General features: G+C 36.5%; 2 protein-coding genes across 2 annotated transcripts in view; both read left to right on the forward strand.

Annotated features, from left to right (window-relative positions):
* The first annotated feature begins 4,622 nt into the window (after positions 1-4,622).
* Positions 4,623-8,636, forward strand: LOC135154146 (thyrotropin-releasing hormone receptor-like). The gene is made up of 2 exons (XM_064099428.1): positions 4,623-4,702; positions 5,144-8,636. The coding sequence occupies exon 2, from the start codon at positions 5,623-5,625 to the stop codon at positions 6,757-6,759; it is 1,137 nt and encodes a 378-aa protein (XP_063955498.1). The 5' UTR covers positions 4,623-4,702; positions 5,144-5,622; the 3' UTR covers positions 6,760-8,636.
* Positions 8,637-24,100: 15,464 nt separating this feature from the next.
* LOC129261187 (PDZ domain-containing protein 8-like) overlaps positions 24,101-27,159 on the forward strand; it is a 32,926-nt gene continuing 29,867 nt past the window's right edge. The window contains exon 1 of the mRNA XM_054899249.2: positions 24,101-24,184. The gene's annotated coding sequence lies outside the window, so the exon portion shown is untranslated. The remainder of the gene's footprint in view (positions 24,185-27,159) is intronic.

Below are 27,159 nucleotides of genomic sequence, written 5' to 3' on the forward strand. Positions count from 1 at the left end.
TAAACTCTGCAAACAACTACTGCAGGGTTCACAAAAGTCAACAGCGTTGTAAAAGAATTCTATAAACAATTCTTTTTACTGTATATTTTTTGTATTTTAAAAAATGTATAGGGTACAAAAATAAAGAATTAAAAATGTCAATGCTAACATAAAAATATGTAGATGGATCAATCTATTCAGAGCACGGGCGTAAATCCCGGCCCCCTTTTCCGGAGAGGTAGATGGCATGTATAATCACCCCCACACACACACACACCCTCACCCTCCCAAACACACACACACACAAACTTTTCAAAACAGGAAATGTATTTTTTAATCATCAAAATAATAATACTGTTAACGCGTGGATTCATCTTTAATGTACAAAACGGAAAATTCCTCGCGCGGTCGCTCCGCTCCCGCGCTCAAATTCTATACGTTTAGTTTATTGCAAAGATCATATCCGCTGCATCATGAGACTGTGGTTATAATAAGTCAATTTGCAATGACTTTAAATTGTCTTAATAATAATAACGTTTTATTTACCCAGGGTAGCCACTTCAATCATAAGACTGCTCTTCCAGCGGGCCCTGCATAACATAATATGTTATTATTAACCTTCTCCAGTCTGAATGCCTGAGCGCCAAGCAAGAAGGCAGAAGGTCTCATTTTTATAAGTCTTTGGTATGACTCGGCCGGGGATCGAACCCACGACCTCCCGTTCATGAGGCGGTCTTAAACCAATCAAAACATCTTTTTAATATACTGGTGTGGAAGCGTGAATAATTTGAATCAGGGGCGGATCCAGGATTTTTCGAAGATGGGGGCACATTTTCCCCGAGGAAAAAATTGAAAAGCAAAAAAAAAACATACATAACAGGGTTTTAACAAAAATTAAGGGGATTTCGTCCACGAAAAAGAAAAAAAAAGGGTCTGCAATTTCGAAAGGAGGGCACACTTCTGTTTTAACGGCATTTTTACATTATAAATTTTAATTGTGCCCCCCCCCCTAGATCCGCCAGTGATTTGAACATAAAAATATAAGCATATTCAACATATACTTCATGTTAAGTGTAGGATGAATTACTGATGACATCGATCAAATCAATGCCGTTATAAAACACATTGGCAAGTTAGAACAGAAATAATTCCCACAGACTGTACAATATCATCCGTTTATAGAGACTTTGAATCACATCGATTTAACGTCTCCTATCTAATAAATATTTATAATGTACATTTTGCTCAAAATTTTGAATGTTGCATCATCTCCCAATATAATCATAAAGGTTATTCCAAATCTTTCCTTTCTGAAATGTTTTCCTTTTCATTTGCATCGTTTTGCTATATCCACGTTTTTGGAAGTTTAAATTGTGGTCTGTGATGGCCAATAATCATTCCATAAAGCACCATTATTCCCGATCATAATCTCATTTTCTTCATTCTCATCCCACCTTTAACCAGTGAGCAAAGGAGTTTTCATTGAACAAAATCTGGACTGTTTAATCCTTTTCTTCTATAGTTTACGTCATTGATAATAATTTGCCCTTACCATCCTTTGTAATACATGCATATCATTTTAAACGACTGAAGCAGCTTTTTCAAGGCTCACTCGCATTTATCCAATAATTACACACCACTTGAAAGACATTTTGACCATCATTCTGTCTTCCAACTACTGAAAATTGACTTGCCCGCTTCTCTCGCTCGGATTTAATAATTAACTGTAATTCAGTACTTTATATTACAACAAATCCATTACAATATAGCCATTGAACACAAAATCGTGATCATGGTGATAGGCCTTTAGCTGAAAGATGGTAGCATTATGTACACATTTATAGTGCCTATCTACGTATACATGGTATACTTTGCCCGTGATGTAATCATTACATACCACTTGAAAGAGGTTTTTGGATGCCATTTTGTCTTCAACAATTGCTATTAAAAAATCGCTTCCTCGCTTCGATCGCTCGCATATTGATATTAACTGTAAGTCATTACTTCATGTCACAACAAATCTGCTACAAAATAGCCATCGGAAAAAAAATCAGTACAGGCCTTCAACTGAAAGATGGTAGCATCATATCCACGGTTATATATACCTCCGTATACCTTGGTGTGGGGGTGTCCCCCAAATTTTCAATTTTCAGGTCAATATATTGCTATCATCCACCCCCCCCCCCCCACTGCTCAGGCCGGACTTTCGTCAGTGATTCAGAATCTCAAGCGCATATAACCCGAAACAAGCTGTTGGTTAATTATAAGTTAATCAATACATTTATAAAACGTACACAACACGAGAGTGGTTCAGTTGAAAAATATGTATAGGGAAATACTAAAAAATAATGTCATTGGAATTTACAGCACCGGACAAATTAAGGTAGACTTGCTGTTCAATTTCAAAACCTAATGGCTACACTGACGAAAGCACAAAAATAATATTTGTTTCTGTATATAGGCCTACTGCTCAACTGATCGATTTTCTTTGATGTCATCACTGTTGAGTAGCCGACATAAACTATGTAATGGAGCGTACCATCAACATCATCATCATCATCATCATCACCATCATCATCACCATCATCATCATCATCATCACCATCATCATCATCATCATCATCATCATCATCACCATCATCATCATCATCATCACCATCATCATCATCATCATCATCATCATCACCATCATCATCATCATCACCATCATCATCATCATCACCATCATCATCATCATCACCATCATCATCATCATCATCACCATCATCATCATCATCACCATCATCATCATCATCATCACCATCATCATCATCATCATTATCATCATCATCATCACCATCATCATCATCATCATCATCATCATCATCATCACCATCATCATCATCACCATCATCATCATCATCATCACCATCATCATCATCATCATCATCATCATCATCATCATCACCATCATCATCATCATCATCACCATCATCATCATCATCATCATCATCATCATCATTAGCATTATCATTAGCATCATTAGCATTATCATTAGCATTATCATTAGCATCATTAGCATTATCATCATCATCATCATCATCATTATCATCATCATCATTAGCATTATCATTAGCATTATCATCATTACCTTTATCATCACCATCATCATAATCATCATTATGAGCATCATCATCATCGTCGTCATCATTAACATTATCATCATCATCATCACCATCATCATCATTATTATAAGTATCATCATCACCAGTATCATCATCATTATCATCATCATCATGACCATCATCATCTTCATCACCATCATCATCATCACAACCACAACCTTCGCCATCATACTGACAACACTGTCAATAATATACTATAGCGATGTTATCAATCTTAATTATAATAAAAATGATTACAACATAGGATGAAATAATAATTGGTCAATATTGGTCATTACGTCATTAGCCAGTAATACTATCCCCTTAATTCTCTCGAATTAACCAGGAATCCATCTACATCCGGACATCAACAAGCCTTTACGTGTATGGCTAACCGTTTATTTCTACAGTTAAATTACATCCGAAATGTTTATAAAGCGTATACTAAAGGTGATTATGTTAAATAAGAAAAGCAGTATAACATGTACAATGACTGATGGAAACCGGGTACATTCAGGTACATTAAAATAATGAGCAAAGTAATCGCGTTAACAACATTTTAGAAGTTTATCTATTCTATTCATTTATATTAAAGTTGAATTTCAACATGGGCGCCTCAATGTAAATTATTCAAACCAAATGTACCTGTTCTCCCAGATAGCTCCGCATCAACATACAAAATTACAGTATGTGATTTAAAAATATTCAAACAATGATGAAATATAGCATTTACCTTATTACCAGACTTTTTATATTTTGTACTGGTTGAATACGTTTAGGTTTCCCCTGTAGTCATGACAGTAATCTATTTTTTTAATATGATATTCTTATTTCTGAATTGTTAAAAAAACTAAGAGTTAACACTAGGGGAGATTGATGTTGGATCTATTATTAGTGCAAATCTTTTGATTATCATTCGCTAAATATTATTCCATGGAAAAAAAAACATTGAAGACGAAATAGAAGTTCCATAACTATTAAAAGAAATATCATTCTAATTAAACAAATAATAATACTGCTTAATCGTTAGAAAGTATTTAATTAATATTTGACATGTCTGAAGTGAGATGATCTTGTTCATGTGGAAATACCCCGACACAAATAATTACCGCATTAATACTCGCAGCGAAAGGCTTAATTGCCAATGCACTTGTAATTATAAATAACGCCCGCAATACAATGAATATAAGGATTAGGAATTGAATATAAATTAAGTGTGTGCATGGGAAAGCAGAAAGCGATGCCAGATGACCGCAAAGAAAATAATCGCAATAAAAATATTTCACGCTACACTGACGGAATTATAGACTTGACGTCGGATGAGCATTGATTTTTGTCTTTTCAAAACGCTGTTTTATCGACCGTCGTGGAGAAAGCGTATCAATATATATTCTTGAGCATCGGTATCTATTCTTCGAAGATGGGCGGAAAGAAACCATCTTATAAAAGCTCATCTTCCGCGTTCAAACTAAGGAACTGTTTGACGTGACATTCGATTGGGCGGGGTATGTTCCATGGGTATTTAAGATGAAGCGTTGTCGCTTGATTGCATCACTTCAATTTTACTGGATCAAAAAATGGTGAGTTGATCTCGTTCGTTTAATACCTACTTACGTAAACTTATTTTTAATTAATTCAAATCATTGTTCAATGTTAGTAGTAGTAATAACATCATTATTATCATAATCATTATTGTCATTATTGTACTTAATATTATTAATATCGTAATCATCCTAATTATTATTCTTAACAATCATTATCGTTACCATTAACTATTATATCTAAGTAATATTATCGAAAGCTATTATATCGTATTTTATCTGTTCGAAATGAAAAGGTACGAACTTTAATATAGAATTAAATTTGAATTGATATATTGTTTTGTTGTTGTTGTTTGTTGTCAGTATTAAAGTTTCGTTATGATTTTATGTGGTAATTTTACAAATCACAATGTTAAGAGGGAAATGAATTGATTTGAAATGGAATCGACTTAATTACAATTTTCTTTTTTTTTCCAACAGCACCGATGATTCCTGAAATCTCTCTGATTATGATGCAGTCCCTATTTACCCATCAAGTTTGACTGGAGATCATCTATTCTTTGATTGCTTTACATGGATTGAAGGCTTTTGAAGCGCTCCAAAGTGATGAATTTGACAGCTTCACTTAAATTATGCTTGCAGTCGACTAGATAATTTCATTTGTTCTCTCGATCGATGACATTTCTTAGATGCGTATAGAGGAAAATCAAAATGAAATTTTCAAATGTATTTGTATGATATTGATGCATGAGAAGAATGCAAGATGCCTGCCTGACTTCGTTTAATGAGTTCTTAATAGGCTTGGAGGGAAAATCTCTTCAACAGCGACATTATTTGGAACACTCGATTATCGTCTAGCTGCCCATCCTCACGAACATTTTCGAGTCAATTGTGTCATCAGGGATTGGCCTAAATACATTTTGTTCTTCGCAAAACTGACTTCATTCAAAAATTTGAAAATGACCGATTTTCCCGGAATTATAAGCGATGATCAGGGAGACGAGCTTGGCTACTGCGAGTCCATTGATATCAGTATGATCAGGAATGTGTCCGAGGAGGGCGCCCACGGCTATTCCTATTCTTCTGCAGAATGGGGTTTCAACACCATATTCCTGCCCATCGTCATGATCATCGGCGTCCTCGACAACTGCGCTTTCATCTTCGTAGTGTTTCGCATCAAGAGCATGCAGACGATCACCAACGTGTACCTCGTCAACCTCGCCTGCGCGGATATGATGTTCATCATCTTCGCCGTCGTCCACAAGGTCGTCAAGATCTTGACGTCGCCGATTTCGTACGACGATTCCGGGCTCGGTCTCGAAGGGTGCATGGTGATCTTTCTCTTCCTCAGCGCAGCCTACAATGCCTCGATGTGCTTCATCACCGCGGTGAGCGTCGAGAGGTACAACGCGGTGTGCAACCCACTGAAGCTTCACCAGGCTCAGGGGTCAAAGCGCTGGACATTCACCAGAAATGTCTGCATCGTCTCCTGGGTGGCTGCGTTCCTCGTCTCTGGCACCTTTCTCCCAAGTTACGCCAAATACGAGCACGTCTGCTACGAGTGGCCAGACGTCGAGCCGTACATGAACTGGCCGACGATGACGAGCCATTGCAATCCTTTCTCGCTCGTCGCTGACAGCTACACCAGCGGCGCGCAGACCATCCCATTCTTCATCACCCTCATCGTCAACTTCATCCTGCACCACAAGACCCTGAGGGGTTTAAGCAACTCTCTGGGGAAAACAAAAGGCGATGGATCCCGAAGCGAACGGGACGCGAAGATCCACAGCCAGACCGTCCGCATGCTCGTCGTCAACAGCGTTCTCTTCTTCGTATTCCTCTCGCCCTTCGAATTCATCTCCTTGTTCGTCATGATCAACATCCTCATCACCGGCGGCATCGTCATCCCAGGGAAAACACTGACGGTCTATATCTACATCGCACGAACGCTCACGTACATCAACTCTCTCTCTAATCCTATCATCTATACGGTCTTTTGTAAAAGATATTTCAACGCTTTCAAAGAGGCTTTCGGACTCAAATCGAAATTATCCAGAGATCTTTCGGTGAGCACAGTTTCCAAAGGCGTACGATGAACGCTTCCAATATGTTTTGGAAGAGACTGGGATCTATAACATGTTTATTTTGTTACTGTACGTCTGGCTCGGTGGTTGCTCAGTGGTAGAGCGCCGGCCTCATGAAGGAAGAGGACATGGGTTCGATCCCCAGCCGAGTCATACCAAATAATAGATTCGAGAAGGGTAACATTAACATATTGTGTTATTCAGGGCAGTTTCCCAACTGTAGTGGCTACCCTGGGCAAATGTAATTAGTATTATCATTTAACTGTTTGATATCTAATTTCTTGGTTTTCTCTATTTCTCTATAATATCTGTCAGATATGATTATTTGTATGCGATTCATCAGTGCTCGTCTATAAATATATACTTATTACGTCGTTTTTGTCAACTAATAAAGTTATAGTAACTACGAACGCAGAAGAAAGTTGCATCTTCAAGACATAATCAAAACCATACCATAACTGTTATCATCGTTATCAAGCAATGGTTGTCAAATAATTCTCGAAGTAGTGTTTAGAAATTATTGTGATTCTTCAATACTTATTTAATTCGTAGTACATTGATATTATGTTAAAGTCCATTTGAGTAGTGATCGCAATGAACAATGTGTGGTAATGATAATAATGATAAGAAGAACAATAATACTAATACTAATTCTAATATACTATTACTTCTACTACTACTACATTTTACTTCTACTAACTCTACTATACTATGATGCTATTATGCTTACTCCTACCACCACCACTACTTCTATATAGTAGGACCTATGTTTACTGTTATTCCTGCTGCTGCTACTACTACCTCTACCATACTACTGCTGCTGCTGCTTCTACTTCTACTACTATTGCCACTTCTAGTACTAGTACTACTACTACTACTGCTGCTTCTACTTATACTACTATTACCACTACTACTTCTACTAATACTACAATTACTAGTTGTCATATTCCATACGTAGTATTCAAAACATCGATTGTTTCAAAAGTGCTCTAAAAACTCAATTTGTTTAAAATTGCCTTTCAGTAGTTTCCTCTCATTGTCATGACTGCGTTTTTTTTTTATCATTGTCTCTTCCTGCTCCATGTATTTTTTCTTATTTTTCTTATGCGCCTTGAGCACATACAATCAATGTGGATTTGGCGCTTTAGAAATACTCTATATTATTATTATTATTATTATCACGACGACGACGACGACTTTGAAAGAGGGAGCCGACTTAAAGATATTTATTCTCTCGATTCAATGAGGATGATATAAAGTTACACATCAACTATTTGCAACTATTCTTCCTTCTCTTTTATTCCCAAATATTTTATCCTTTCTCTTCGTGTTTTCTCGTTTTTCACTATCAGAGGGTAGTGAATCTTTAGCACCTCCTCTGACTCATTGGTCCTGTTTCATATAACTTGTTATGATAACAAATTTGCAATAATAGTTTAAAGCTACTGTAATCTTTGAATTTGATTGGCTGATTATAAGAAGTCTTTATGAAACGGGGTCCTGCTATCTACTTGGCCGCTATAATACCCCCCCCCCTTATGGTTATCACTTATGTTATAATCGTAGAGCTTTTTTTCATTTCCATGTTTGTCGAACAATAATGATTGTTTTTTTTTAATCAGATTTTGTGCTGAAGCATTTTCTTCTTTAATATTGATAATACTCTAATCATTGTATTTTGTGATCACTTTGCACAAATGCACTATTTTGTCTGATGCCTATTAGTATTATATTCGTGTACAAGTTTATCTACCATTACGAGGTTTGTTCGTTGCTGGTATATGAATAGAAACATCATTTCTTTTTTTCTTATTAAAGCGGTATTTTGTATTTCCGATAGTTGGATTAAAATGGATTATCTTGTGGCTGTATTAAAACAACACCTTGAACGAATTCTGTCTTGATGATTATCAAAATACTATTTTCTCGCTAAGTGTTACAAAACAAACAGACAATATAGACAAAAGGTAAACATCCTATATACAGGGTGACATTGCAAGTAAGATATTATACCCCCCCCCCCCCCGAGAGAGAGATGATATTGTGGAAAGCAATACATTTTAGTATGAGCTGTAAGTTACCGAAAATGCAGTTTATATGACCCAGAAAATGAAGAAAAAATGTGTGGGCATGTTATGGTTTGATACTTCTCAAAACATTTAAACAAAGGCGTCAAAATAAGTAGGCCTATAGATGTTTTCAGGGGCCGCGGAAGCGGAAGCGGGGGGGGGGGGCCTGGGGGCTTCACCCCCTTCCAAATCCGTGTAAAAAAAACCGTAAATATGACCATATCACTGTGATTTTTTGCTCAGCCCCCCTAACTTTTTCCAAAACCGTGTAAAAAAACCCGTAAAAGTGACCACAACCTTTCCGCGGCACCTGGTTTTAACCACATTTTTTTTTTTTTTGGGGGGGGGGTTAATGACACATCATCGTCAAACTTAGAGACTCGTTTCTATCATTTAATTCAACCCACATGATGCATAGTTTACGTATATGATTTAAAGCCATTTGGAGGAGGGTTTAAAAAAATATGGAAAGTTTCTGAAATAATGTAAAAGAAAAAATCGAATTCACAGAAATGTCTCTATTTGTCTTTTTTTCTAAATCTGTCCTTTGATATAGGCCCTAGTAATGAAATCATGGAAAAGACTTGGGGAAACCAAAATGGTCATTTGAAACAACAAAAGCATATCCATAGTTTCATCAAACGCAAATATTTCACTGATATGCATATAATTTTTAATCAACTTTCCGTTTCCGCTAGCCATGCATAGCGTTATCTCGATACCTCTGTTATTACTATAACAGACAGCCGGTGAAAATATTCCGTCTTATCCACTTTATATAATCAGAATGTTCCTGTTCTATATTGACTGAATACGGTTCGATGAAAGGGTAGAAACTATGGCCAACTCACCCCCCCCCCCCCCCCCCATCGGTGAAATTCCGACAGTGTCAGATTTTGTTGTACCCATATGGAAAACTAGCGGACAGAAGGTCCTCGCTGCACGCGCGCACCCTTATAACACGCAGAATTCCCTTGCATTATACCCTTTTTTCACAAACAAATGTGTATCAAGGACAAGCGTCGATTCAGATAGAATTTCCGCCCCCCTGAAATGAATGGTAACAACTTCTTCTATCAGATGACCATAATTTTTTTTACATTCAATTGGTGGGAAATATGGCACTTTATTACATCAAAATCACTCAAAACCATCCATAGTCAGGAATATGTATTGGGATAATGGGTTAGGGGGACATTTTTATAGTACCCGGGTGGATTATATCCGTCGTCACATCGGTGGGTGGTGGTATCATGAATTTCCGCCCAGATTACAATAAAGGGCACTTTGTAAGGCAAATACTCATGAAAGAACCATGGAGATTGGTTAATAAGGAAATAGGGCACTTTTATCATCAAATCAGAGGAGATTTTCTTTGTGATAGTGATGTCCGAAGAGCAAACCTACACTCGTGACGGGTCCATTATGTATACGAGGGGTGCATCCTAGCTTACCACTGCATAGCCAAGTCTGAAAATTAAGTTTTGCTTATTTCTTTCATTTTATAATGATGTTTAAATGTTCAAACAACGATAATTCATGAAAATTGACTCAAAATATTGCGAATCAACGCTGAAACATTATCTGTGTATACATTTTATCCCTCTGTAATGCTATTTCCCCCATAAAGCCGCAATGGAACATTCCGCACCACTAGTCATACGATGATCGCGAGGTCTGCAAACGTCGTCTGCTATGTTTTTACATGTCCGGTACACTGCATACAAGTTTTCGATATGGTTATTTTTATTATTTACTAATTCATGAGTGAAATTAGAATCATGTTACTTGAATCAAAGCTTTGCGGTGGTTTCGACTAGAGACCTAAATCATAATCGGATAATGTTAGAAATCCACAATCGATTAGGTATTCTTGACTTAAACAAAACGTTTTTTTTTTCTTTAAAAGACTCTTTCTTACATTGATTTTACAAGGTCGCCAATATCTCAAATTTTGTGTAATTAATGATTATATTATCATTTTTCATAATGATGTTTGATCAACTTGTAAATAAATCATTATCTTTGTTGCTTATGTAACATTTGAGAAGGATCGTTGTTGCTTTTAGAATATTATTGGTCTTGACTTTTTTTTCAAACAGTTATAATTTTCTCACCCCGTGTCTGATTTCTTTAAAACTTTTTACTATTCTGTCGTTGTTCTCCTCATTTGGCACCAATCGTTCTTTTACCAAAGATGAATTCCCCTTTATATAGTGACATTGGATTTGCAAAATAAATTAGCTAAAGCGAAGGAAGAACTGAAGGAAGGAAGAAGGAAGGAAGGAAGGAAGGAATTAGGAAGAAAGAAAGCCTAAAAGAAAGAAAGGGAGGAAGATAGATAGAAAGAAAGAAAGAAATAAAGAAAGGAAACCAAAGAATTAAGTAAGGAAGGAGGAAGGAAGGAAGGAAAGAAGGAAGGAAGAAAGAAATAAAGGAAGAAAGAAAGAAAGAAAGAAAGAAAGGAAGAAAGAAAGAAAGAAAGAAAGAAAGAAAGAAAGAAAGAAAGAAAGAAAGAAAGAAAGAAAGACTTTTTTTTTTCTTTTTTTTTTTGACTTTTCAAATGAAAACTTTATTTACAAATTATAATCACAAAAGTCAGGTATATAATAAAAGAATAGTTTGACATAAACATTCAAATGAGATCAGGTTGATTACAAGCACAGAGTTATAAAACCAAATGTTAAATGAGCCATGCAATGCTGCCCTCGTTAATTGTAAAAAGTAATCTATTCATACACCATTTACGTAAAAAGGCATCAATATTAGAACATAATTTGTAATAAGTAAATTCATAGAGTATTCTGTTTTTGAGACGATGTAACCAAATAATAAGTGGATCGGTGAAATTTGAGGTACGGTACATAAAATAAATGGTACTTTTTAAACTAATAATAAGAAAATTAGCAAGGCGGATAACCTTTCTGTCACGCCCTCTGGCATGCGGAATGAGTGCCCAGTATAGGTCAAAATTAAGTTTGAGAGAGGGGAGGAGATTGTTCAACAGTCTATGAAGAAGATTGAGAGAAGGTTGGATTCCTTTACATTCGATGAACAGATGTTGAATGGTTCCTAGTTCTCCGCACCATCCGCAAAAAGAAGAAATGTCTGTATTAAGATGATGGAGTATAGTGAGCGACGGTAAAATATTGTGAAGGAGTCTGTATTGAATATCAGCCTCTTTTTTAGGTGTTGGTAATTGATAGATAGATAGCCAGTTCACTTTTGTAGATGGATCGAGAAATCCAGTATCATGCCAATGTGAGCTTGATAAGATTGTCGTAATATCTAGTTCTTTCCTGTAGATTCTGTAGATAGCTTTAGAAGAAGCAATAAGTCCATTTTCGGAAGAAGCCAGAGTGAAGTTGATCAGAGTAACTGGAGCAGACAATAGATCAGAGTATTTGTGTTGACAGCCTGAGTCATTAAAATATGTAGGGAAAACTTTAGAGAGTGCAGTTCGAATGAGTAATGTTTCACGTTCGATGAGACGCGATGATGGTTGTCGAAGTCCTCTTGGAAAGTTCTTTTGGAGACAGCTACTCTCAATCCAAAGACCAGTTGAGTGGTTTATCAAATGGCGAACTAGTTTCACTCCGCATGCCATCAGGCGCGTCGGAAAAAAATTATCAACATCAATTGCATCAATAATATGAAAACTATTTAAGGGCATGTTAATTGCATGGCTGAAAGAGAGGGATTGTGTCACAATTCGAGCTCCAGATGTCAACCAAGCTCGCAGAACTTCACTATAGTAAACTGGAAGACTTGTGTAAAACTTAGGATCAATTCTTGTAAAGAACAATTGGTAATCAAATCCTAATTTACAATACTGTCTCAGAAAATGAGCCATAAAGTCGTTTACTGGATGAGAATTTAAGGAAAGAAACCGTTGAATAATCGAAAATCTGTAAGTTAGAACACGAGCTTGGAGACAAGCTAGCCCCAGCCCTCCTTCGTCAGGTTTTTCATACAACACTTCTTTCTTTAACCAGTGCCGCTTATTTGACCAGATAAAATTCACAATTAAATTCTGAAGTTCGTTTAATACATTTTCAGGAGGAGAAAGAACTGCAAGAACATGAAATATTTTTGATGCAGCGAGCTGGTTTGCAATCAATACCTTGCCTTTAAATGAGAGTGAGTTCGATAAACGAGACCACGAAATGAAAGTCTTATTAAGTCTTTCTTTACATTTAATCCAGTTTTGTTTAGAATAATTAAACGTGTTCCCTAAATGAACTCCTAAAAAGGGGAGACCTTCACTATTCCAAGAAAAGTTGAGGGGTTTATCATTCCGCCCTTTCCAACGGCCGACCCAAAGGCCTTGTGATTTTTTTGTATTTAAACATGCAGCAGAGGCCAGACTAAACATATTGTAAGTTTGTTCAACTAATTCAAAGCCAGCATCGGCTGTGACAAATATCGATACATCGTCTGCATATGCAGATACTACACAAGGTTTGTTAATAGCAGGGATATTTAATGCATGATTTGACACGTTCTCTCTTAGTGAGTTCAGGAGAGGCTCAATGGCGAGAGTATATAGCAACCCTGATAGAGGGCATCCCTGTCGTATTCCTTTCTCAAAGGGGAAAGGAGCCGTCAGGGATCCACACACTTTAATGAGGCTTTCAGCCCCTTCATACAAAATTCGTATATAGGATATAAAATGACTTCCAAAGCCCATGCGTTTCATAACATTGAATAAATAAACGTGATCTACATTATCAAATGCCTTTTTCTGGTCCAAGTTCAATGCAGCCAAAGAAATATTATCAGTGTTTGCATAGAACAAAATATCTCTAATGAGATTAATGTTGTCATAAATAGAACGACCGGGGATACAATAACTTTGGTCTCTTCCAATAACATGATCAATGCATGATTTTAGCCTACTGGCAAGCAGCCTAGCAAAAATTTTATAGTCTGTGTTGAGGAGGGAGACGGGACGCCAATTTGAAATATCAGCGAGGTCTCCTTTTTTGGGGAGTAAAGTAATGACCGCCCTCCTAAAGGAGTATGGTAAAAATCCAGATTCAAGAGAGGAGGTAAGAACTTCGAGAAAATCATCTTTGAGCATGGGCCAAAAGACATGATAAAATTCAGAGGTAAGTCCATCGATACCAGGAGACTTATTTTTACCTAGCTGCTTGACAGCATTATCAAGTTCTTCTACAGATATTGGATTCTCAAGGTCCTTTGATAAGGACGGATCAAGCGTTTTGATATTTACAAGTAAACTATTGATGGCGCTTTTGTCAGTTGGCTTTCGAGTGTAAAGAGATTCATAAAAATCCCGAACATGATTTTTTATCTCAGAAGGGTTCTCCGAAATACGTCCCGAAGCGAGCCGAATGCGGGATATACTTTTTGATAAGGAATTCGTTTTTTCTAAGTTGAAGAAAAAATTGGAGCATGAGTCTGTTTCATTTGTGTATTTAAAGCGAGACCTCACAAGAGCTCCGCGTGCTTCATTTTTCAGTAACGAGTTTAATGCATTTCTATGCTCGTCGAGAGTATATTTATCTTGTGGGCTAGATTCTTTTGCGCTCTGAAGTTTATCAATCTCCTTGTTAATTTCTATGAGAGCTTGCCTTTTCCTTTGTACTATTTTTTACTATACATTTGAGTAATTGATTTTATATGAACCTTTCCGAAATCCCACCAAGATGCAAGATTCGGGAAGTCATTTCTTTCTTTTTGCCAATCTGACCAAAAAAGACGAATAATATCAATGTAACTTTCGTCTTCCAAAAGGGTGTTATTGAAAATCCAATATGCACTTTTTCCTTTAGCCCGTATTGGGAATTTCAAAGTAAGAGAAACTGCAGAGTGGTCAGATAAGGAACAAGGTATAATTTCACACGTATGAATAGAAGAAACTAGACACGATGGTACATAAAATCGATCTAATCTAGACTTTGAAAAGCCATGTGCACTGGCTGGATTGTGCCGTTGCCAGGTAAATTTCTTTTCATTTGGATTTAGAAAACGCCATGCATCGCAAAGAGAAGATTTATTCAGAACATTTTGCAAAGCCGTAACAAGTTTAGGTCTGCGTTCTGTGAGCGTGCACAAACGATCAATGGCAGGATTTTCAGTGCAATTAAAATCACCCACAATCACAATATTATCTTCGCAACAGGTGGAGATATGACAATTAAGGGCATTAATAGCTTTAATTGCCATTTCATCAGATTGAGGAATGAGTGTGTTGTATACATGATAAATACAGTTATTATGGGAGAGCTTGTTATACAATATATAGCCATCAAAAACAATAAAAGTAGATAAAATATCGACTTGAGAATTATTGACCAAAGTTGTCACTCCTGACCCTCGAGTAATGCCGGGTGAGCAAAAAGGTTTATGGGACCAGTTGCTCCAGCAAGGATTGCTATCTTTAAGGTGGTAAGTTTCCTGTAAAAATACAACGAGCGGGTTGCATGCAATTTGCTCAACATAAACTCGGAAGGAGGCGTTTTGAGTTTGGGAGGAGCATCCTCCGGTGTTGAGGGTCAGCATTGACAGTGCCATTATGGCTATAGCAACTTGAGCGTACGTAATGAATGGAGAGAAGGTAAAAAGGAATTAGCTCTCCAGAGTGCTGATCAATTTGTATATCCTCTGCTGCATGTTACGTTTTACTAGGGGGCTGTTTTTCAGGGGCTTTAATTGTTTAACTAGCCCTGGAATATTTGATGTATATTTCCGTGCAATGTGGGCAGGCTTTTTCCGCCCTTTCACGTTTGATAGAAATTTCACAATTTGGCCTTGGGAGAGGGGGCCTTGAGTCAATGGGAGTGCATCTTCCTTCGGGATATCTTCATCCGTTTGGGCATCTTCCCAAGTCATGGAGTCAGTGTCTGTAGATGAATCTCCAACTGTGGAGGATGGGGTAGGAGGGATATTGGGGGTTTGGGAGTCAAGGACTTGTGTTAGGGTTGGAGAGTCTACGGTTTCGGTTTGGGAGGAGGGAGCTTTCCTGGCCACTTTCCGAAGAGGAGAGGGGGCCTTCAGTGTAGTAAGAGTAGTATTGTTTTCGTTTGATTCGGGTGTTAGTTGCTTACGTTTTGAAACAACTTCAGAGAAAGTTCGGACAGGTGATGGGGGAGTTTTCCACACAGGCGAAGGGCACGCAGAAATAGATTTGGGGGGAGGGGACTTGGAGGACACGACTATGGGCGTGGTAGTTGAATTGCTGGACGGTTGAGCAGGTGATGTCAGAGGTATGTGCAGTGGGGAGGATTGAGGCTTCCTAATGCGCGAGGGGGTGGCTGAGGTTGAAAGGGGCCCACGATCACGAGGTGGTAAACTAGGGAAATCAGAGGAGGTGGGTACAGGTGGGGGCATTGTAGTTGCCGCCAAGGGGGGAGGTGATGGTGGCATGGGGTCCGAAACCGTAGTGAGAGGCGGGGAGGATCCGCGCTGGCGCACTCTCGTGTCATTTGAAACTGGGGCAGCGTTTGTCTTTGACTATTAGTATTTGTGCTTGTTTGAGGTTTCTTACAATTGCGGGAAATATGACCAAATTCACCACAGTTAAAACATCTAACTGACTCAGTTGAAATAAATACACGATAGTTCATACCTGAAAACACGAAATTAATGTTATCTGGAAGTGCATGTTAGGTTTCACTAACACTTGAACGTGCCTTCTAAAACTCATAATATGGTTTAGACGCTTGTCTTTAAATCCTAGAGGTATTGGTTTGCAGTCGGACACAACTTTGCAAAAAGGTGCTAGATTTTCAGTCAAGACAGAATTCGGTAGTTCTGGGTATGCATTAGATAAAATGACTCGAGTAGTGGGCCGTACAAGGGGGGTTAGTTCAAGAAAGGCCCCCTCATACTCAAGGCCTTGTTGTACGGCATTGATAACAGCTTCTTTGGATTTTAGGTACACAGCTATGCGACCATTAGAGATGCGAGAGGCAGATATTACGTCATTAGCGGGTATCGTTGTAGTAAAGACATTGATATAAGATTGTATCGTTACATTTTCAATAGCTTGAAAGCTTACACCATTGTGACGGGTGACATTTTTAAAATGTCCTACATTGTTTAACAAAGGGCCAGCTGCACTTGTGGTACGCTGGCCCTGTACACTACGTTGGTTTGCTTGACTGGCCATGTACGAACCAGTCTAGAAACCTTACAAAAAATAACAGAAAATGTGTTTAAAAAACACTAAAATTGGTAAACCTGACGAAGGAGGATCGAGTCTATATTAATCTATAACCCAACACAATTTTAATGGTACAAAATCAAGGACCAAATGGTCATATAAATCAGTGAAAAACCAGAAAAACCGGAGCTCGAAAAAAACACAACTACCTCACGAAAGAAAGAAAGAAAGAAAGAAAGAAAGAAAGAAAGAAAGAAAGAAAGAAAGAAAGAAAGAAAAATCCAAAGAAAGGAAGCCAATGAATTAAGTAAGGAAGAAGGAAGGAAGGAAGAAAGGAATTAGGAAGAAAGAAAGCCTAAAAGAAAGAAAGAAAGGAAACCAAAGAATTAAGTAAGGAAGGAGGAAGGAAGAAAGAAAGAAAGAAAGAAAGAAAGAAAGAAAGAAAGAAAGAAAGAAAGAAAGAAAAAAAAAAAAAAAAAAAAAAATCCAAAGAAAGGAAGCCAATGAATTAAGTAAGGAAGGAAGGAAGGAAGGAATTAGGAAGAAAGAAAGCCTAAAAGAAATTAAAGAAAGAAAGAAAGAAAGCATTTTTGGCAGGTGATTGATCCTTTGTTATAACAATAACAAAAAATATCAGCTCGCGTTTCGCGCTTGCATCATTCATTAAGTGTGATCCATATCAACTTCACAATTTTCCTACACAGTGCTTGAAATAGTGTATAAATTGACCTTTTTCAGATCGGAATACTTGTTTTCAGCTCGCGCTTGCATTATTGATCTTCATAATTAAAAAAAATGTATTCAGAATGCCCAGATTATAGGTCTAATTCTAAAACATGCGCACGCATGTTTATTGAGATAACCTGCATGTTTCTTTATTTAAAATGTGCTTAAATTATCCAGTTCCAGAATATCAATAATTGTCTGCTCGCGCTTCACGCTCGCTTTATTATACCCAATTAGCCATTATCCTATTCATGATTTACACAATATGGATAGAGTGTTCCACTTTTAGGTCTAAAATCTCAATTTTCTTCCGCTCGCGCTTCGCGCTCGCATCAATTGTTTAGTTACATACCTATCCCATTTATGATTACAAAAAGTTCTTAGAATGACCATTTTTTAGGTTGGAATTTCCAGAATTTCTAGCTCGCGCTTCGCGCTCCAAATATTGAAATATGTACCGTCTTCGTGGGAAACTGTAAACAGTTCTTAACAGGTCCCTTTTCGATCATGCTTGAACATTAAATGTTAAACATTTCTACTCGCGCTTGGCGTTCGCAGTAATTATCTAATTACAATCATCTTGTTCACGATCACAAACATTGCCCAGAATGTTACATTTTTCAGGACAACAAAATATATGAAATTAAAAAATATTGCTCGCGCTTTGCGCTCGCACCTTTTATATAGGGCAAATGAGATTATTTTATATTTATGTTGTTTTATAAGAATAAAGCTATCTAAGAAGTGACTGATCGGGGAAAATAAAGGTGACGATAATTACGGGCCCAATCGAAAATCGGATCCGCCCTTGTGACACATACACACAGATAGAAATAGTGCCCCCCTGAAAAAGCAAGGACCCCCAGTGCCCCCCCCCCCCCAGGAAAAAAATCCTAGCTACGCCACTGAGGTGGAATAAGAAAATCAGTTTTGTGTGCCTGAAGCGGGGCCTAAAGAAGTTAAATGCCATCACAGACCAATAAATCTTGGAAGGTACAGGAAATATTACTGGTCTCGTGTATTCGTAACGACATATTGGCCCGTATTCTGAAGTCAGGTTTAAATTAGACTCAGGTTTAAAGTTGTGGTTTAAGTATGGGAAGCCAAAAGTATCTTTTTTTTTTATAAGTTGTATACGTTTCTTATGTTTACTGCATGTACTCTTTCCTGATTCATTGATGGTGAAGACAATAATCTATATATACTTCCTAGACAATTATGTATGATTTGAGAGCCAAATGAGCTGAAATAAGATATCTCACCTTTAGTGATTTATGTAACAACTGGCTGTCCATACTTAAACCACATTTTTAAACCTGATTTTAAGTTAAACCCGACTTCAGAATACGGGCCATTGATTTGAACAATGTCAACAGGGGCCGCGGAACGGTTTTCAAGGGGGGGGGGGGCTGAGCATGCAAAAAATCACAATCATATGGTAATTTTTACGTTTTTGTACACGGTTTTGGAAAAAAGTGGGGGGCTGAAGCCCCTCCCCCCCCCCCCCCCCCCGCTTCCGCAGCCCCTGGTCAACAATCAGGGAATTGCCCCTTCCGCTGAATCGTTATTCTGCAACAGTTAATGCACCTCATATCCCTGAATTTAACACACCTACTGGAATTGATAAGGCTGTTTTATACAAATCATTTAATGATATATATATTTAAAGCAAAAGGTTTGCATTTCGTTCATTTAAATATCAGATCCATTTTATATAAAATTCCTGAACTACGCGTCCTTCTCTATGAAAGTAGAATTTCAGTAATTGCAAAAACCATGATTACTGAAACATGGTTAAATTCGTCCATAAATGATGAAGAAATTTATATCGATGGTTATTCTATATTAAGACGAGATCGTGCAGGCGACCATGATGGTGGGGTCTGCCTTTATATTAAAAATGATATTGCATTTAATCTAAGAGAAGATCTTACACCTGATGGTATTGAATCATTGTGGATCGACATTCTATTACCACGGAGCTATGCTATTACCACATACAAAGCCTATTACTTTAGGTGTAGTCTACAGACCCCCGAGAGACAATCACTTTATTGAGTCTCTCCCTGATATATTGGACATATTAACAAAAGATGATGAGGTTATACTTTTAGGGGACATGAATATTTGTCTATTACAACAATCAGCACTGACCAAAAGATACAATAATATTTTGAATTTATATGGTTTGAGCCCACTCATAACAAAACCCACCCGAACTACACCTACCACTTCTTCATTAATAGACCATGTAATTTGTAGTAAAGAAGAAAATATTTGTCAAAGTGGTGTTTTTGAAATTGGCTTAAGTGATCACTTTTTAACGCATTGTTCAAGGAAACTTATCAGGCCTGTATTCGGGCAGCATAGAACTATAAGCATTCGATGCATGAACAACTATTGTGAAAATGATTTTAATTTCGTTTTATCTCAAATCAATTGGTCTGTTATATTTGAATGTAATGAAGTAAATATTGCTTGGTCACACTTCATGTATTTTCATTTCAGTAGTTGATAAGTGTGCACCTTTAAAACAAGTAAGAATTAAGCAAAGAACAGAAAGATGGATGAACAGTGAAATTATTGGTTTGATAAGACAACGAAATATAGCTTTCAGGAAAATGAAAAAGGATATTGGTAATTTAGAACTCGAAAGGAAATTTAAACTATTGCGAAATGTGGTACAAAGGAAAGTGAGGAAAGCTAAAGACGAATTTTTCCAAAATCAAATTGAAGACAATAAACATGATTTTAGGAAATAATGGAAGAATCTCAAAGAGTTTGGTTTAAAAAAAAAAAAAAAAAAAATATTCAGAAAAGTGTTATTAATATTAAAGGGGAATTATGTCATGATAATCTAAAGATAGCCAACGAATTTAACAATTATTTCACAACAGTGGCCGATAAATTAGCTTGTGAGCTCCCCATTACGGACAGAAGTGAGTTTGGGGCCGACAGTCCTAATTAAAAAAAACTATACGACAATAAAGGTATACAAAGAGGCTGTTTTAATTTTTCTCCTGTCACAGAAAAGTTTGTATTTGATGAATTATCCACGTTGAAAAAATCAAAAAGTACCGGACTTGACTTGGTTCCTGCTTGATTTTTAAAGGATGGTGCAAAAAACGTCTTTATACCTTTAACTTACATTATTAACCTATCTATTTTAACTTGTACCTTCCGTGATGAAATGAAAATCGCTAAAGTCACACCACTACACAAAAAGAAAGACAAAACTCATGTTGGGAATTATAGACCTATTAGTGTGTTGAGCAGTGCAGTGTCGAAAATTTTGGAGAAATGCGTGTATTCTCAAATTGAGAAATACTTTATAGGATACAAAATCATTTATGAATTTCAGTCTGGTTTTAGGAATGGTTATTCTACTTATTAAACATGTTTAATTCACTTGTTTGATTTTGTTAGGAATGACATTTCCGAAGGCCGTTATGTTGGAATGGTTCTTCTTGACTTACAAAAAGCATTCGATACGGTTAATCATGAAATACTCTTAAAGAAATTAGAAGTGATGGGTTTGAATTCAGCATGCTTGAATTGGTTTAGGTCTTACTTGACCAATCGCCGTCAAGTGGTATCCATGCAAAATGTACTTTCATATTCTATGCCTACAAAGTGTGGAGTTCCACAGGGGAGCATATTAGGTCCCATTCTTTTTATGTGCTATTGTCAATGATATGTGTATTTGTGTTAATGAAAGTAAATTACTTTTAAATGCAGACGACAGTGTTTTACTCTATTTTGATACAAGTCCTAAGCTGATCGGTGAAAAACTTAGCTTAGAATTATCAAATTGTGTTAAATGGATGACAGATAATAAGCTTAGCTTACATGTTGGTAAGACTGAAAGTATTTTGTTTTGTTCGCAGGGCATGTCTAAGCATACAGATGATTTCAATATATACTATAACAATCAATTAATTAAGAGACAGAATTCCGTGAAGTATTTAGGCCTGATATTAAATAGTGATCTCTCATGTACATCTATGGTTGACTCTATTGTCAAAAAAGCTAATGCTCACTTGAAATTTCTATACCGGTACCAAAACTGAATGAATACGAAATCCAGACGCATTTTAAGCTTTTCATTAATACAGTGTTTATTTTATTATGCTAATGCAGCATGGTACTGCAGTCTTGGAAAGGTTGATCAAAAAAAGTTTATAATTATTCAAAATAAGATTGTTAGATTTATTACTTGCTTACACCCAAGAACACATGTTGGGAAGAATGAAATCGAAAAAGCTGGCCTTCTTCGCATAGACTTGAGGTCGCAACAACTTACTACTTCACCATGGTCATAAAGTTTTCTTTTCAAACGAATATCATTACATATAAAAAAAAATTACGGTCATCTAATATTCACGGGCATGAAACATGAAATAGTCTGTTTAACTTTGTGGTACCTATGAGAAAAGGTCAAATTGGCAACACATTTTATTATAAAGGTATACATTTTTGGAATTCCCTCCCTAATCATGTTAAATCGTTTAAGACTTTTACATAATTTAAAAGAGTATTGAAACAACACTTAAAAAATGTCCCCACACTGTAATGTTAAATATTCTTTCTAAATTCATGTGTATCGTGTAGTCTTATATATAACTATTTAGTTATGATTTATTTAATCAACTTGTTTTACATTGTTTCATCATCTTTTGCTGTTTGCGTGAAAGTTTGATGTCAAACTTATTTGTACTTTATCATATCTTAGGCATGTTAGGTTTTACGATTCATGAATCTTGTATTAGTTACGATGCATTTAGCGCTACTTGAAAACTGATTATTAGTATAATTCTCATATGTAACTTAGAAGTAATGATCGTTTACTCAACCTGTTTTACAATTATTTTAATCATATTTTGTTGACTGCGTTAATGTTTTTCATGGCAACTTATTTGTTTTTGTCTTTTTATATATTAAGTTTTACAATTCAACGTGTTAATTTAGTGGTCTAGACTTAATTGATGTATATAGTTTGTAGATTTTTATAGGTGTTTCTTTCATAGATGTACATTGTCTTCAATTACTGATGTAAGGACCCCATTGGAAATAAGCCATCTCGGCTTTCATGGGCAATCCTGTCAAGGTATACACTTCTGTTCATATTTTCTTGTACTTGTTCATAGTTACCTGACAAATAAAAATCAATCAATCAATCAAGCAAAAAAATCGCAACAACGCAATGCAGATCATATCTTGTGGGTTCAAGCCAATAAATTATCACCTAATTTAAAAAAAAGACAAATTATATGCTTTTTAGCAATTCCTTAAAAATGTTGCCTGGCAATGTAATGTTTCATAATGTCTGTCTTGAAAGAGTAACCTCAACTAAATTTCTTGGGTTATTTATTGATGAGAAATTGAACTGGAAACTTCATGTAAATCATCTCTGCAAACTGTTGTCAAAAAATACTGGTGTTATATACAAGTTGAGGTCAGTTTTCCCTAAAGAAATTTTATTTATATTATATTCCTCATTAATTGTTCCTTGGTGTGCCTGCCTGGGGCAACTCACTTAAAACGCAATTGCAAAAATTATTAATTGTTCAGAAGAGAGCTATTAGAAGTATATGTAATGCTAGTTATCGTGCCCATACAAATGTTTTATTTCATGACAATTACTTATTGAAAGTGGAAGATATTTACTTTATGCAGCTAGGATCTCTTATGTATGATTTTGATTCAGGAAGTCTCCCTTCAGCCCTGGCACTGATATCTAAGAAAAATAGTCAAGTACACAATTACAATACTAGACAATCTTCCACTCTCCATATATCTCGTGCAAGAACAATGTTCACTTTGGGCACTCTAGTTTGCACTGGACCCAGGTTTTGGAATGCACTTGACCCTGACATGCTGTCAGTTCTACAGTGTTTAAACGAAAATTGAAATCTTATTTACTAAGTTACTATAGAAGTGATTCGTAAAGCCTATTTTTTGTGTGTTATTTATCAGTTAATGCTAAATTATCAATACGTTTCACCCCCCCCCCCCTTTCCCGGGCCTGGCTGGTCTCTGTCCTCATGTCCCCCTTTTTTGTCCCTTTTGTACATAAATGTGTCCCTCTTCTCTCCCCGCCTCTCTTTAGTTATCATATTATATTACATTGCCATTTCTGTGTTGTTTATCTAATGTTCTATTAATTCGTAATGAGGAACCTTAATTTACAAGCATTGCTTCACTTAGGTCTCCTCGTCTTCCTTTAAAATTATTTCTTTTCTGTCTTAAGCTGTATAATGTATTTAAAAACAATGTTTTCTGCATACTCTGTTTTATGTATACCTGTATGTTTTATCATGTACTCTGCTCATTGTTTCATACACACTTGTATGTTTGTCATGTATTCAAACTCAAAGTTGGAAGACAAATAAAATGAACTTATGAACGTATGAGCTATTACAGAGACAGAGTCTGGTTGCCGAGACTAACTTGAGGAAAACGGAAAAAGATTATCAATCATCTCTCTTCTTTTAAAAGGAAATATATCAATGTAAGTAGGCCTATATTTTTAATTTATGTAAATGTTACGTTATGTGCCCATAAATCTGTTCCAATGAGATGAGTTTTCGATTTAGGTTCAAGAAGGTTAAATTACAATCTTCGTGGAATTTGGCAACGAACAAACTCTGTCTGTGTGAATGGCTGTGGCTGTGCCCATACATTGAGATTTATGTTAGTGATGTTGGCTGTACCGGTACTGACTATAATTTGGAATTGGACGATGAAGTCAGCGCTAACAAGTAAAAGTTAGACCTGTATTATTTAGTAAGCTCTTGGTGGGGCTGGGGCGTGGACAAGGCAGAAATCTCTCCCCAAAGGTAGGGGGACCAGGCTAGGGACTGGAAAATTTACAAGCAAAAAAAGGTTATCATCACCCCAAAATAAGGTCATCTTGTCCACTCCTAGTACCAATGAGGTCCAACATTACATGTATGGACCTCATAGGCGACATCAGTAGTATTTTGTGTCAGAAATCTTTGTGAAGATGATTATTTTTGTATTTTATCAAAACTACAAGCTATCGTACTGTCTAATCATTACATTTCGATCTCACTAATTGAATACATTGTTAGCAATAAAAAAAATTGAAAGAAATGAAGGGGAACTTACATTTTCACGGCTTTTTCCTGATTTTCTGGGCAACTGCTCTTCTCTTCTGACTCGCGATCGAAGCTGATATGAAGATCACGTGATTCGCGTTCTCGTCAGCTGATCGGTTGGTTATTCTTTTCGTCAGACGTTAATAATATATATTTTATAATGCTAGCATTCATCGCTAATTTAGGTGAAAGAGATTGAAGTTAAACAGCGCCAGGTCGGAATCATAATTATTTTGGAAGAGTGTATTTATACACTCGATCTCATACCTGACGTAGACGGCGCTATTCAACAAATGCACAATCTATTTAAAAATAAAACAGAAAGAACGCCTTGAACACAGGCCAAAATGCCTAACGATTTCTCCGCGGCATTAACAACTATCGTAAAGGGCGCTCCATTTATCAATAAAGATGGATGCTAAGCTGTCTATGGCGACAAAATTTGCCGCAAATATTTACGAAGAATTGTGAGAAATGGTCTGAAAATGCAACAAAAGAACCGGTGAGTACCGATTAAACATTATCAATTTATTTAATAGAACATATTTAATTACTACAATGTAACGATTTCTAGATAATATTGCTTAGTTCTAAGCTAGGGAGGCCCAAACGCGCGTGAGCGGAGTCCCACTTTATTAGCACGGGTAAGTATTGGGGTGTCGCCTAGAGTGATCTTGTCCAAAATACATAGCCTACGGTATACCCACTCATTCAATGAACAAGGTTATGATATAATTATAACCTTGTTCTCAGTTATATCTCCATGTGTGGCAAAATAAGGATGGCAATGTTTGGCTTATTTTCTCTTTTTCTTTGGGACAAATGCTTGATTTTTTTACACTGACAGTTTCCATTACACCTATTAGTCATATAACTTGGCCCTTAAGTAAATTTGATTCTTTAAATTATTTTTTTCTTAATTAAAAATAGAGATAAAAAATGAAAATTTTCTTGCCATATTATTTTCCACCAATAGAGGGCGTACACAAAAATATGCCAAAAATTCAAGTTTTTGAGCGCTCTAGTGAATACAAAAATTATTCCCAAGTTACTAATGAAAAATAAATTGCAATTGTATGGAAATTAGTAATTTTGGTCACAAAAGTGATATTTTAATCATTTTTTAAAGTGTGTGCTCTGTACAGCATTGGCATGCCATAGTCCAACCTGTAGATTCCCCACAGGCAAGGTGGTTGCAGTGAACAAGTGGGTATACCCAGTTGTTGTGTGTACGGACAGGTTGTGTGTCCGGACGATCAATTTTAGAAAGTCATTTTGAAAAATTTACAAGCGAAGTTTCATCAATTTTTAGTACAAAATATTAGGAAATATTATAGAGTCTTAGAGAACAAAATAGAAGATGATTACTTCCATTGAATTCATATTTTTAGTGTAATCCTAAGACAAAAAAGAAGGCTTCAAAAATATAAAGTGTCCGGACACCCGACCCCCCAGGTGGGATTTCCGCCCATGGGCGTGGACAACAATTGAAGCTTAATAAAGTTTAGGGCCAATAATCACAGGCATGACAGGATTAATCCCTCGAATAGAAATAACATGTCATGAATAAGAAAACAAACGAAAGCTTCCACTCCCCTGGGAACGTTCTGAGCTTAGACTTAGTGACATTGATTATTCAGTCATCTTGGCTTGTTCAATATTGTCTTCAAATAATGGCACAGAAAGAGAAAGATCATTTCCATAAGGCATACCGTAGGCCTGCATGCAAAAAGAAATGGCACCTGGTAATGTTATGTCCAATGCAAAGCCAATATGGCAAGATTGTTGATGTTGAGAGAGAGAGCGCATAGTGAATTTTGTTCATAAGTAGGCTGATGAGATTGCTCCGTCTGACACTCGACTACCGTAATAAAAAAAATCATATGTTCTCTTCCTTTTTTCTTTTTTCATGGAAAAGAACTTGAGATCATGAAGGCGATAATTGTTTTTCTTTATTATATTTTCCAACACATCTAGCAACCAAAGCAGTTAGGTCTATCCTTGCAATTTTTTAGTTATCCAGAAACTTGTGTACAGCTCCCAGAGATAGCACTGAAACCTTCAAGTGAAACGTACTTCAATTATACAAAGCAAAGCAAAGACTGAGTAAAAAGCATCTCTCTCAGCATCCTCCCTGCCCAGTTGGCTCCCACTGTGTGGCAACGGGCAGTGTACCCAATGAGGGGGAAGACCTTAGATAAAATTCTATGTATCTGTTGATATTGTTCCTTATAGTCCCCAACAAAAGGTTGCCAAAAATAACATTAAAAAAATAGTCAATCTAGAATTCTTGCTAGTTTATATAATGTTGTCTTTTCCATGTAAGTCACTCTAATTTCTATTAATACTGTATTGCGGCCTGTCA

Source organism: Lytechinus pictus, chromosome 5 (assembly GCF_037042905.1).
Source record: "Lytechinus pictus isolate F3 Inbred chromosome 5, Lp3.0, whole genome shotgun sequence".
Lineage (NCBI taxonomy): Eukaryota > Metazoa > Echinodermata > Echinoidea > Temnopleuroida > Toxopneustidae > Lytechinus > Lytechinus pictus.